At 43.6% G+C, this 13,201-nt stretch overlaps 1 protein-coding gene across 1 annotated transcript in view; it reads left to right on the forward strand.

Moving 5' to 3' along the window:
- The window catches only part of ddx20 (DEAD (Asp-Glu-Ala-Asp) box polypeptide 20), a 39,497-nt gene extending 28,927 nt beyond the window's left edge, over positions 1 to 10,570 (forward strand). Inside the window, exons 7-11 of the mRNA XM_043716373.2 lie at positions 44 to 102; positions 821 to 903; positions 6,134 to 6,239; positions 8,264 to 8,365; positions 9,135 to 10,570. Of these exons, the coding sequence (XP_043572308.2) occupies positions 44 to 102; positions 821 to 903; positions 6,134 to 6,239; positions 8,264 to 8,365; positions 9,135 to 10,486 (1,702 nt within the window). The 3' untranslated portion in view covers positions 10,487 to 10,570. The remainder of the gene's footprint in view (positions 1 to 43; positions 103 to 820; positions 904 to 6,133; positions 6,240 to 8,263; positions 8,366 to 9,134) is intronic.
- The last annotated feature ends 2,631 nt before the right edge of the window (positions 10,571 to 13,201 follow it).

The raw sequence follows: 13,201 nt of genomic DNA on the forward strand, positions 1-13,201 counted from the left end.
TGAAAGCGTAACTGAGTAAATTTTGTATTCCTGATTTTCATAGGGCCCAGCGTCTAGCAGACATTCTCACCTCTAAAGGACTTCCTGCAGTCTGCATTTCAGGTATGTATTCTGTGTTTCTAATGTACAGCTGCTATTCTGTTCCACACGTCGGCAGCTGGAGTTTCCATTCTCTTCTATTATATTTTCTTCTGGTACAATTTGTAAGAAAGAAAAGTAACTAGTGTGAAATTTCTATTGTCAGAATTTTCAGTGCGAGTTGAGTTTGTACTAAGGCAAGTCATGGCTTTTCCCGGCTAAGGTCAGCAAACTATGTATAGACCAGCTGAAGTGTCTAGTCTGTCTATAGGTTGTTCTGCTATAATGCGCGTTTCGTTGATGGAAATTCACTACAACCTGATTGTTTCTATAGCATGAACTTTTAAAGTGTGTATTGGTTATAACGCGACTCTGGCCCCATTAGTTTAAATTGTGCTGCTATTACACCATATTTTTAAACATGGGATTGCATGAGAATGGAACTACTGCATGATAGCAGAACTGACTGTCATTTCATCACATTGGGGAAGGTGTTCTGATGAGTCATAGTAGGAGTACAGTTAAACTGCAATAATGTAAAAACATCTCAAGGAGGCAATTTACCACCATCAAGGGTATTTAGGGATGACCACCAAATACTGGCCTAGCCAGTGACTCCTGCATCCCATAAATGAGTAAAGGTTAATATATGTGGTTTATTAATCTAGAATACTTTGTAAAGTGCTGTTGACAGCCTGTGATATGTTAATTTCCATTTATTTGTATTCTTTTTCTTTATTAGGCAGCATGAACCAGAACCAGCGACTTGAAGCCATGTCCAAACTAAAACAGTACAAATGCCGTGTCCTCATTTCCACTGACTTGGTGAGTTTTCAAAAGGGCCCAGTCATGCTTCATCTAAACACACACGAGGGGAATTTAAAACTGGGAGGGGTCAAAATCTTCTCAAAACTGCTCCCGATAACTCCAAAAGCCATTGCTCTTAAACAGTGGGCAGCTTTTGGATTAGATTCCCTACAGTATGGAAACAGGCCCTTCGGCCCAACTAGTCCACACTGACCCTCCAAAGAGTTACCCACGCAGACCCATTCCCCTGTCCTATACTATGGGCAATTTAGCATGGCCAATTCACCTAACCTGCACATCTTTGGATTATGGGAGGAAACCAGAGCACCCAGAGGAAACCCACCCAGACATGGGGAGAATTTGCAAACTCCACGCAGACAGTCGCCCAAGGCAGGAATCGAACACGGGACCCTGGTGCTGGGAGGCAGCAGTGCTAACCACTGTGCCGCCCAAATGGCTCTTCCCAGTGCTTTGCATACATTGTCAATTACAATCCTTCAGTAGCTGTGCACATGTTTGGATGGGGTTATTTAGATATGGAATAAGAGTGCCTAGCCCTCTGACCCCAAGTAAATTGTGCTCCAATTGCAAAAGTGTGCACTTCACTTCAGGCAAAGGAGATTTATGTTCCTTACGAGTTTAGACTGCAGTTTCCTGCTCAGTATCCACAGCAAACTAAATATAAATTGAACCAGTTTATTATTTTTACTTTTCTATTATTGGTTCTGTATCAGCTTTAGACTTGGATTCCAATTTCTTGCCTTTTTTAAATGCAGCCCTTGATATTTCTTCCTTTAAGGTGTTTATCTCAAATTCACTCACCAATAAAACACCGATGCAACCTTAATAGCCCCTGGATGTAAAAATCTTTTCTCATCCCTCTACATATTTATTCTTCACGTGAGGTTTATGTCTTGTTTTTGAAACCACAGAGCTTAGAAATTAATTTAATTCTTTACTTAACAAAAAGCTCGCATTAATTTAATGTCATTAATGGCCAGGGTTAAAAATATTACATTATTTCATATTATTTTGACATGAGTCGATATTGACTTGTGAACAGACTGTGGAATGGAACCCATTGTAACCTGGGCTGTCTGTCTGTGACCATTGTAATGGGGGATATGTAGCAGACAGCTTGCATGCAGCAGGCCCCCACGTACAACAGTGTGATGATGACCAGGCCATCTGTTTTTATTATTACTGACGTTTGAGGAGTCAATATTGGCTCAGGACGAGGGAGAACACCCCTGTTCTTTGTCAATTAGAAATGTGTGGTCTTTTAATCTACTTAATAGCCTGGGCATACTTAGATTGCCTTGCTCACATTCCTGAATAGGGGTTTATGCCCGAAATGTTGATTCCCCTGCTTTTTGGATGCTGCCTGACCTGCTGTGCTTTTCCAGTGCCACACTTTTTTGACTCTGATTTCCAGCATCTGCAGTCCTCACAAGTCAGATTCCCAAAAATAACGTGATTGCAATTTACGCCCAGAAAGAACATTCTTATTTTGTTTTCATTGTTGATTCAGGGGATGTGGAGATCACTGTGGGCCGACCATTAGTATCCATCCCCCAATTGTCCTTAGAAAAGTGGTGATGAGCTGCTTTCTTGATATCTCTAACAATGGCCTGTTTTCAGAGCCAGGAATAACCTTTGTTTAGTTTGAATTTTGTCAGCCTTTTGCTTGGGGAGAAAGTTCTTGTCCCTGGATAGAGTGTACACTACGCACAGAGGTCCTCTAGTGGTATCTGCCCATTATTGCAGTGTTTGCTACATTAAGATGAACAAGAACAAAGAAAATTTAGAGACCAGGAGCAGGCCCTTTGGCCCTGCAAACCTGAGCTGATCCAAATTCACTGTCTACACCTCTTGCCCAATTCCTAAGGATCTGTATCCCTCTACTCCCCACCCACTCATGCATCTGTCCAGACTTGCCTTAAATGAATCTACCGTGCCTGCCTCTACTACCTCTGCTGGCAACGCGTTCTAAGCACCTACCACACTCTGTGTAAAGTACTTTCTGCGTGTATCCCCTTAAACTTTCCACCTCTCACCTTGAAAGCATGACCTCTCATTATTGAATCCCTCACCCTGGGAAAAAGCTTATCTCTATCCACCCTGTCTATACCCTTCATGATTTTCTAAACCTCAATCTCCTTTTTTCTAATGAAAACAATCCTAACCTACTCAACCTCTCTTCATAGCTAACACCTTCCATACCAGGCAAGTTTTCCCTGGGACTTCTGATCGCCCAATCAAACTTGATGCTTTTCAAGACCCTGAAGAAATTTCATCCTGAGTTTTTGAGAACAGTTGGATCTAGTTGCACCTGATTCACTAGCATTCTCCCCGTATCCCTTGACACATTTTTGTCTCTAAATGTGTTCAAACAATTTTCTAGCTTGGCTGTCTGGTTGGCACACTATTTTATGAGAGTTGTAACTCATCGCTGATAATTTTGATAGGGGGAGTTCTACACTCCACACATTCAGATTGAGACAGTGAGCAAGAGCTGTTTCTGTCTGACCTGGGTATTAAAGATCGCATGGTACTATATTACAGACCAGTGGCTGGGTGATGTCCAGCCCAATAGTGTTCCCACAACCAGCACTAACAGAAACCGATTATTGAGATGGTGCTCTCATTGATGTGGGAACTTGTGTACAAGATGGTTAGTGCATTCACCTATAACTGTAGAAATGGCAGAGCAGCTCAAAAGGCTGAATGTGCTACTCCTATATTTTCTGTGTTTCAGACAGGGGGATTTAGTTTATTTAATGTGAGGCACTTTAGAATATTTGAGTTGTGTGAAGTGTTGTGCAAACGTTAATTGTCTCTTTCTCTGTCTCCTCCACAAAGAACGTTTCTCTGGAAACTTATTCTGTGACTTGATGTAGTATTTATAGCCTACAAATGGGTTATTAAGCCTGACTGATCCGTGCTGGAACTTATGCTGCATTCTAGCCTCCTCCTACCCCATCCCTTTCTCTCCTCATAGACTGATCATGTTCCCCCTTAAAGATAGAACATTATGATGCAGTACAGGCCCTTCGGTCCTCAATGTTGCACCAACCTGTGAAACCAATATGAAGCCCATCTAACCTATTCCATTATCATCCATATACCTACCCAATGACCATTTAAATGCCCTTAAAGTTGGTGAGTCTACTACTGTTGCACTCTGGGTGAAAGCAGGTGTGAAACATAAAAATAAATCACAGTTTGCAAACGTTTGGGAAGCATGCGTTAAATGTGTGGACACTTGCTCCCTGTGGGAGCAAGTTTCACATTCTCGTTCTTATGTGTTTTAGAAAAAATTCTCCTGATTTTCTTATTGGGTTCATTGGTCTTATTTATAGCCCTAATTCTGGACTCTCTGCCTATTCTTTCAAGATTGCTATGGTGCAAAAGACCATCATTCGATCCATCATGTCTGCCCAGGCTCTGTAAGCATTATAACTTGCTGTCAGTCTTCTGCCTTTTCTCCTTAACCCACAATATTGTTTGTATTTTGAAATAACTGAGCAGAGACTGGTATCCTGTCACCAAGTCATCCTTTATTTCCATGTACACAGTACATGGGCTGTGTCCAGCCAGCTCAGAGCCAGTCCCTAGACTGAGGAAACATTCTGAATCCCCTGTTTATATCTGTCAGCCAGGGCTCCCTAATTGGCTGAGGTTAACAACCCCAACCAAAGGAACTCATAGTCAGTGAGATCCACCTGGCCCTCATTCCAAACACTACAATTTAACTACTCACCCAGTGCTGTCTTGAATGCTTCAGTTGAGCCTGACCCCACCACCCTTCCAGGTAGTGCGTTCCAGACCCTAACTACTCACTGTGCGAAGTGTTTTTCCTCACTTTACATTTACTATATTTGCAAAACACAATCCTTTGGTTCTCGATCCACTTACAAGTGAGAACAGTTTCTCACTAACCACTCCCCAAAATAGGAAATGTCACATACCCTTTCATAATCTTAAATAGCTTTACCCACCATTTCACTTCATTACCAATCAGAATGGAGAAACTGTGCTTGTCTCTAATTCAACGTTTAACTAGTTTCTCCTCCCACTTGCGATATTGCCTTTATGAGCATTCTCTTTCCTGTTGGGTAAGGGAGCCTCACACCGGCTTCTAATGTCGGCAAGCACCTAAGATGTTAAAATCAACGAGCTAAAAACATGGACTGCAGATGCTGGAAACCAGTGTCTAGATTAGAGTGGTGCTGGAAAAGCACAGCAGGTCAGGCAGCATCCGAGGCGCAGGAAAATCTACGTTTCCTGATGAAGGGCTTTTGCCCGAAACGTCGATTTTCCTGCTCCTCGGATGCTGCCTGACATGCTGTGCTTTTCTAAACCTTATATGTTAAAGCCTGGAATTGATAGTGAACGAGTGTCCCCATTGCTGGGCCAGTATCTTAGATGTGCTGTGGTCCTGTAGGTGCATGGTAGGTTGTTGGTTAGTTCTATAATTCTGACTTCCATTAAGTATATCTAGTTCAGAATTCTCGGTTGTTCTCATTGTAATAAACCAATTTTCCTTTGGTATCTCATTTAAATAAAGTCAGAAGTCACGACAGCAGGTTATAGTCCAGCAGTTTTCTGACTTCTACCTTTGTCTGCCCTCCAGTCCAACCCTGACATCTCCACATCGTTTAAACAAAACATTGAGTTCTCTGAACTGCCAAGTCACCTGGATATTTTCCAGTTCCATTGGTATAAGTCATATCAGCTGAGACAGGGGCAGAGATGTTACAATTGATTGCCAACTTCTCTGTTTGGGAAGTGAACAATCAACTGTTGTGCCCGCTCATAATCCAGTGACTGGTTTTCAAAAAATTGTATGTGGATAGTTGATCAAAACTGGGTTGAACATAGAGTCATAGAGATGTACAGCATGGAAACAGACCCTTCAGTCCAACCCGTCCATGCCGACCAGATATCCCAACCCAATCTAGTCCCACCTGCCAGCACCCGGCCCATATCCCTCCAAATCCTTCCTATTCATATACCCATCCAGATGCCTCTTAAACGTTGCAATTTTACCAGCCTCCACCACTTTCTCTGGCAGCTCATCTGGGTTGTCATCAGATTCCCTTCCCAAGTGGTTGCACACAAATGTTCTATGCAAATGTAAAAACATTGGGAGCAATGCACCAAGCACTGGCTCTGGGGAGTATGTGATGTGCATGGATTTATGAAAGTAGAGATGTTTGTTATTTATGGCTGTCGTTTCTTTCAGACTTCCAGAGGAATTGATGCAGAAAAGGTGAACCTGGTAGTTAACCTGGATGTGCCCCAGGATTGGGAGACATACATGCATCGAATCGGCAGAGCTGGCCGCTTTGGTATGAATTACATAGCATTTATATTCCTGAATGGGCCATTTGGCCCACCTAGTCGATGCTGGTTTCTATGCCCCACTAAAGCCTCCTCTTTACCTCACTTAATCTCAGTCTATCCACGCATCCTTCTCTTCCTTTCACACTCATGTACTGAAAACGTGCTGTGGCATCCTGGCATTAGGTACATGGGTGGTTTATGAAAGTGGTTCTGTAAGTGTTTTTATAAATGTATGTGTTAAATGTTAAGCTCTCCAAGATAGCTTCAGGTCCTTTTACTATTTAAAAAAAAACTTTCTGCAAGACCTAAATCAGAAATTAAAGGAAGGAACATTTTCATAAATATATTTAGGATCTTAAATGTTCCGACTGTTATCCGTAGTGATGTGATTTATGATTGAAGCAACTAATTTAGAGCAGGCAAGTTGCAATGTGATGTTACCTCTTCTGTTTCAGTACCTTGCATGAACATACTGGCATATGGATTAAATGTACTCTCTATTTTTTTGAGGTTGGCTCAATATCTCTGAATGGAAAATGAAGCCAGATTTTATGAGGGTTGTTTGCACCTGGACATTGAACTAATGCAAAAACCTGTGTGTTATTTTGTGCGCAGGCAATAACTTTCCTCACCTCTTCTAGTCTGTGAATAATGACTTTGTCATCCTGAGCCTGTGGTATTAGTGGGATGTGGGTTCAAGTCCATTTCTCAAGATTTGAGTACACGATCTAGGCTGACATTCCAGTGCAGTACTGGATACTCGATTGTCAGAGGTGTCTTCTTCTCATGCAGGATATTAAATAGAGGCCTCATCGTTCCTTCTCTTTCACTGGAAGTAGAATATTTCTTGTCATCATTCAGAAAATAGTAAGGGAGGTCTCTTCGTGTCCTATCTATTTATAATGCAGTTGAAAATACCTAGGCCAGATACATTGTTCCTTTATATCCTTCCAGCTGATGGAGCCTTGTGCACAGTTAACTGTCACGTGAAGTTACATAACTGACTGCACTTCACAAGTAGGAACAAATTACTGCAGATGCTATATTCTGTACTGAAAACAAAGAGCTAATCACATCAGCATCCGTGAAGAGGGAGCAAGCTAATGTTTCGAGTCTAGACTTTGTTTTGAGTCTTACCTCACATCAGTTAAAAAAAGAGTGATCTGGACTCGAATCATTAGCTTACTCTCTCTTCACGGATGCTGCTTGACCCGTTCTACTTCAGAAGTGATTAATTAACTGGGAAATTTGCAGCTCAATTGCAAAATTTTGGGATGATGGACTGTGAACATCAGTAAACTTGGCTGTGAATCCTTCTGCAGTCAAATACCCATATACTCCAGGTCGACGTATATGGGAAGGACCTCTTAAATTACTGGAAGACATTAGTGAAAACATGCCCACAATAGTCAGTGCCTTAAAAAACCTGAGAGGATACTTGTATTTCCAAACTGTGTTGCTGTTAATTCATCCACACTTGTGCAGATCCACTCACGACACTGTTATAACAATGACCGATGGTTTCATGTACATGTGAACTCTGACATTGACTGAATCCAATTTCCCATCAAATATGCTGCCATTTTTGAGCACACATGTGAAACAGCGCATTGTAAAGGGTGCATTACCAGATATCAAGGAAACTGGGTTGTTTGTCCCGAAGAGATGAAGAATCCTGTGCAACTTGTCACTCAGTGAGTGCTACTGATGGTTTGAGATAATCCCTACTCCCTTGACTGACAGATCAAGAATGAGCAAAAGAAATGACTCATTTAAACTGGTCCATCTGACAAAGATGAACTACTTGCCCTTTTAACCACACTTTGTGCTGATTTCTCTCTCCTATCCCACTCCAGTTGGTAAGAATTTAAAAGCAACGCTCCAATATTGCAGCTGTGGTGTTCCACCTGCGGGTGACGTCAGCCATGAACACAGCCTTTTATTTTTGTTAAGGTAACATTAATTAGTCCCTTTGAAACTGGGGAAAATAAAATTCTTGCATATTAATGTTCCTTTGATATTCATCCAGGCACTCAAGGCTTGGCTGTGACATACTGTTGTCGTGGTGAAGAGGAGAATGAGTTGGAGTTAATAGCACAGCGTTGCAATCTTCACCTCCTGAGTCTACCTGGTAGGTGATGAGAGTGAATTTAGTTGTAAATTCAGTCTTTTAGATTATTTCTAGTCGGCACTATGATGCACTTCAACTGTTACAAAACTTTAACTTTATTCTCTCAGCCACACTGTCAGACACTGGCAGGTCAGTTGATGTTTATTTGTGTTGTTGAGGGAATTCTGTAACTTGGAAAAGATTGTGGAGGAGCTGGTGTTGGACTGGAGTGGACAAAGTTAAAAATCACACAACAGGAATTTCCAAATAAACCTGTTGGCCTAATATCTGGTGTTGTATGATTTTTAACTTTGGGAAACATTGACACGTCGCAGGCTGAAGTATTGCCAGTATAAAGTAACTGGGTCCTCAGTGGTTAGCACTGTTGCCTCACAGCGCCAGGGACCCGGGTTCAGTTCCCGCCTCGTGCAACTGTCTGTGTGGAGTTTGTACATTCTCCCCCTGACTGCGTGGGTTTCCTCCGGGTGCTCCGGTTTCCTCCCACAGTCCAAAGATGTGCAGGTTAGGTGAATTGGCCATGCTAAATTGCCCGTAGTGTTAGGTGCATTAGTCAGGGTTAAATGTAGGGGAATGGATCTGGGTGGGTTGCTCTTCAGAGGGTTGGTGTGGACTTGTTGGGCCGAAGGGCCTGTTTCCACACTGTAGGGAATTAATCTAATCACTATGTTACCTTCTTATCTCCCACTTCCCTAGTAAGAGACGTATATCTGAAGAGAATAACTAGACTCTGTAAAGTCTTTGCCAATTCTTTATGGCTTTTTTTTAATAGATCCAATTCCATCAGGATTATTGGAAGAGCCCGTAGATTGGGATGTAGAGGTCATCAAGGTAAAAGGGGATAAGAATTCAGCCGTTGCAGCAATTCCATTGGCTGCTGAGATTGAACCCTCAGTGAGGTGGGAGCACACTATCCCAGAGCCACTGTCACTCTCTCCTGTCAAAACTGCTGGAAAAAAGTTCACAACCAAGAAAATTCTGAAATCAAAGAAGGTGCTGAAAGAGAAGGATCCCCAGGAACACCGTGCTGGAGATGTGGGGAAGGCGCCAGAGATCAGCAGCTGCCACGTGTCCACTGACATCAAAATGAAAGTCTGGGCAAACCTTCAAGATGCCACGTGTTGCGATGTGTCCCGATCCTCTGCTGAGCCGGTCACCATCACAGCAGAAGACAGGAAGGCTTTGCAAGAATCGCTCCCCAAAATCCCAGCCTTGACGCTCTTTAAGAAAAGGTCAAATCGTAGGAGGCGATTGTTGAGCTTTGTGGAACTTGTTGAAGACTACGAGAGCTTCCTCGCCGAGCGGGATGAGAAACCGGTGGAAATAGTTCGCCAGTGGACCGGGTTCTCTGGGATCTTGAAGGAGAAGTCAACAAATGAAATGGAAGATTCAGAAAGCAGGGAGCTGATGTCCCGAGACCAGAACAGTCACCTGTTTTTAAGTAAGCAGGATTTGATCTGTTTGCATGCTTCTCAAAAGTGGGCAAAACCGACTGAGCTGGAAGACCCCAGTGATTCCAGCTCCAGCACTAACCCTTCAACACGCAGCAGGACCAGCAGCAGGGAGTCATCGACAGAGGCTGAGGTGCCAGTGAACCCTCATGTCCAGAATGATGTCCTGCTGAGGAAAGTTGCAAGTCCCATCCCAGAGGATTTCCCCAATCGGAGTGAGAAAACGCTTCCCGCCTTCCAATCCCTTGCCCGGCAAGAGGGCTTCAAAGACGAGGCAGCAGCTAATTCTTTCTCTAGTGTCCCTTCCAAACGACCACTTGAGATTGATACAGGGTTAGGTCTCAACTGCTTCTCTCTCAAAGGCTCAGCCCCCAAGGGCAGCAGGAAAAGATCCAAGGCAGACCCCAAGCTGACATCCGCTGAAGCAGCAAGAGCTTCCAGTGTCACAGATCAGGGCAGCAAGGATGCACCTTGTCCTTACCCAGAAGGTCAGCCCATGTTGCCCTCTGAGTTTGAATGTTCTAGTGATTACTGGAAGGCTTATTATCATGCATGGCGCAGTTACTACGCTACCATTGGCTATCCTTACTATGGCAGCTCAAAGAGGTATTCAGATTGGCTGAGAGCATATCAGATGAACTCTGTGTATCTGCAGGAACTGTTCAAACCATAAATTAATTAGCTTTTTAATGGTAATTTACGGTAGAACATTTTTGTACTACAACTGAGCTACTATAATAAAGATTTTGCCCCGTGATCTGTTTTGTTGTTTGGTTTTAAATCATATCTGAGGTGATGGTGGCACAAGCCCTGTTTGGTCCATTGAGCAAGCTCCACATAATCAAAAACATTCCTTCCCTCTACCCCCAATCCCTGTTTTCCAAATCATTTCCTGAGAGAGTTGGGAAGAGCTATTTAAAAAAAAAAAGATTCAGGGGAAGTTGCTCTCCCGTTCCCTTCCAGGTAATCTGAACCTGTCCAGGAGGTGATGAACTGGCATGAGTTGTTGTGGGATTAGCATTGAACCTCTCTGTTTCACTGTAATTAACTTGAGGGGGTGACCTTTACAGAGGTTGATAAAATCATGAGAGACCTGGATAGGGTGAATCGCCAAGATCTTTTTCCCCAAGGTAGGACAATCCAAAACTAGAGGGCTTCAGTGTAAGATCAGAGGGGAAATATATAAAAGAGACCTGAGGGGCAATTCTTTCACACAGAGGGTGGTGTGTGTATGGGATGAGCTGTTCCAGGCTTGCACAATTGCAACATTTAAAAGGCATCTAGTTGGGTACGTGAATTGGAAGGGTTTAGAGGGATATGGACCAAATTCTGGCAAATGGGACTAGATTAATTTAGGATATCTGGATGAGTTGGATTGAAGCTCAGTTTCCATGCTGTGTAACCCTGAGTCTAAATGTTTGCAGAGCCTTGGTTTGATGCTCTCACTGTTGAGAAGTGGGGTTGAGTCTTCGATGTACCTTGCGATAACTCCTTTGATAACAGCACATACATGAAGGTGCTTTTGAGCTAGGGTTGGTTCTGGTAAAAATTTATTTTCTGGCAGGCACGCTGACTTTTTAAACATGATTTAGAGATGCCGGTGTTGGACTGGGGTGTACAAAGTTAAAAATCACACAACACTAGGTTATAGTCCAACAGGTTTAATTGGAAGCACCCTAGCTTTCGGAGCGACGCTCCTTCATCAGGTGAATCACTGCCTTGAACCACTGCAGTTCTTGAGGCGCAGGGAGATTGACGGTGTTGTTCGGAGAGTGGGCTGAGTGTCACTGAGGGAATGGTGATATACTGTACCTCCGAGTCAGGGTGATGTGTGGCTTGTTGAGAAATGTGCAGGTGAAGGTTTCTCTGTGTATCTGCTGCTATAGACCTATAGGTGGCAGTGCTGCATCATTTCAACACTTTGCTGAAAGGATGGGTAAATTCTTTTTAGATTCCCTACAATGTGGAAACAGGCCCTTCGGCCCAACAAGACCACACTGACCCTCTGAAGACCAACCCACCCCAGACCAATTTCCCTCTAAGTGATTTACCCAACACTATGGGCAATTTAGCATGGCCAATTCACCTGACCGGCACATCTTTGGACTGTGGGAGGAAACCGGAGCACCCGGAGGAAACTCACGCAGACACTGGGAGAATGTGCAAACTCCACACGGACAGTCACCCAAGGTTGGAATTGAACCTGGGTCCCTGGTGCTGTGAGGTAGCAGTGCTAGCCACTGTGCTGCCCCAACATAACACCAAACTCTTAACCTGACATACAGAATGCTGGAGAAACTCAATAGGTCTCTGGGCGAGAGAAAAGCTTTCAAGTTAATTATCAAACACCCTCATAAACATAGATCAAAATCTATATGTTCGGACCCGGGTGCCCCTGGAGAGGGAGCACACAGTGTCCACCAGCAACCTCGAGCTGTTCAGAGATGGGCACCGCAGGGAGTGGAATGTTTTATTTTCCCCTCCAACTCTATTTTGATTTAATCCCTGCCCTCCCCTTCACTGTTTGATCATGTAACATTGCCCTCTGATGTGAAGGTCACTGCTTGTCACTGGCCACTTGGGTGTTTCCTCTCCTCCTGGTGGTGCAAACTGAATAAAGATTTATATACCTTGTGTCTTTCACTGTGTCTCACACCCACACACACACAACATGAGTGCTGGGGGTAAATATAAGCACTACTGCAGTTAGATGGCAGTGTAGGGATGAAGTTTAAAACAAAAATTAAAATCCACATGCTGCTAGATCAAGATCAAGCTCTAAATTTTATAATCAGGGCACCTGGGTATGGGCACGAAAGACTGACCCAGTCAGTGAAACCCTCATACCATAAGTGAATTAAAAAGAAAAGTCACTGAAATGAACTTTCAGTGGGCGGCACGGTGGCACAGTGGTTAGCACTGCTGCCTCACAGCGCCAGAGACCTGGGTTCAATTCCCGCCTTAGGCGACTCTCCGTGTGGAGTTTGCACATGCTCCCTGTGTCTGCATGGGTTTCCTCCGGGTGCTCTGGTTTCCTCCCACAATCCAAAAATGTGCAGGTTAGGTGAATTGGCTGTAGTGTTAGGTGAAGGGGCAAATGTAGGGGAACGGGTCTGGGTGGGTTACGCTTCGGTGGGTCGGTGTGGACTTGTTGGGCCGAAGGGCCTGTTTTCACACTGTAAGTAATCTAAAAACTTGAGTCTACACTCTGCGATGAGCACACTAGCAACTGAGTTCACCAGATTTTTGATAGAAAAAGGAGATGGGAAGTAGGTAGAAAAGTAGGGTTGAGGGAATGGTCACATCACTTCTGTTATCAAATGGCAAAGCAGATTCAATGGGCTGAATGGCCAACACCTATTCCAGATTCTAGTGAGTTGCAGGTGAC

The sequence above is a fragment of the Chiloscyllium plagiosum genome, unplaced genomic scaffold (assembly GCF_037043375.1).
Source record: "Chiloscyllium plagiosum isolate Xiang-an unplaced genomic scaffold, Cpla_swu_hap1 HiC_scaffold_26, whole genome shotgun sequence".
Taxonomy (NCBI): Eukaryota; Metazoa; Chordata; class Chondrichthyes; order Orectolobiformes; family Hemiscylliidae; genus Chiloscyllium; species Chiloscyllium plagiosum.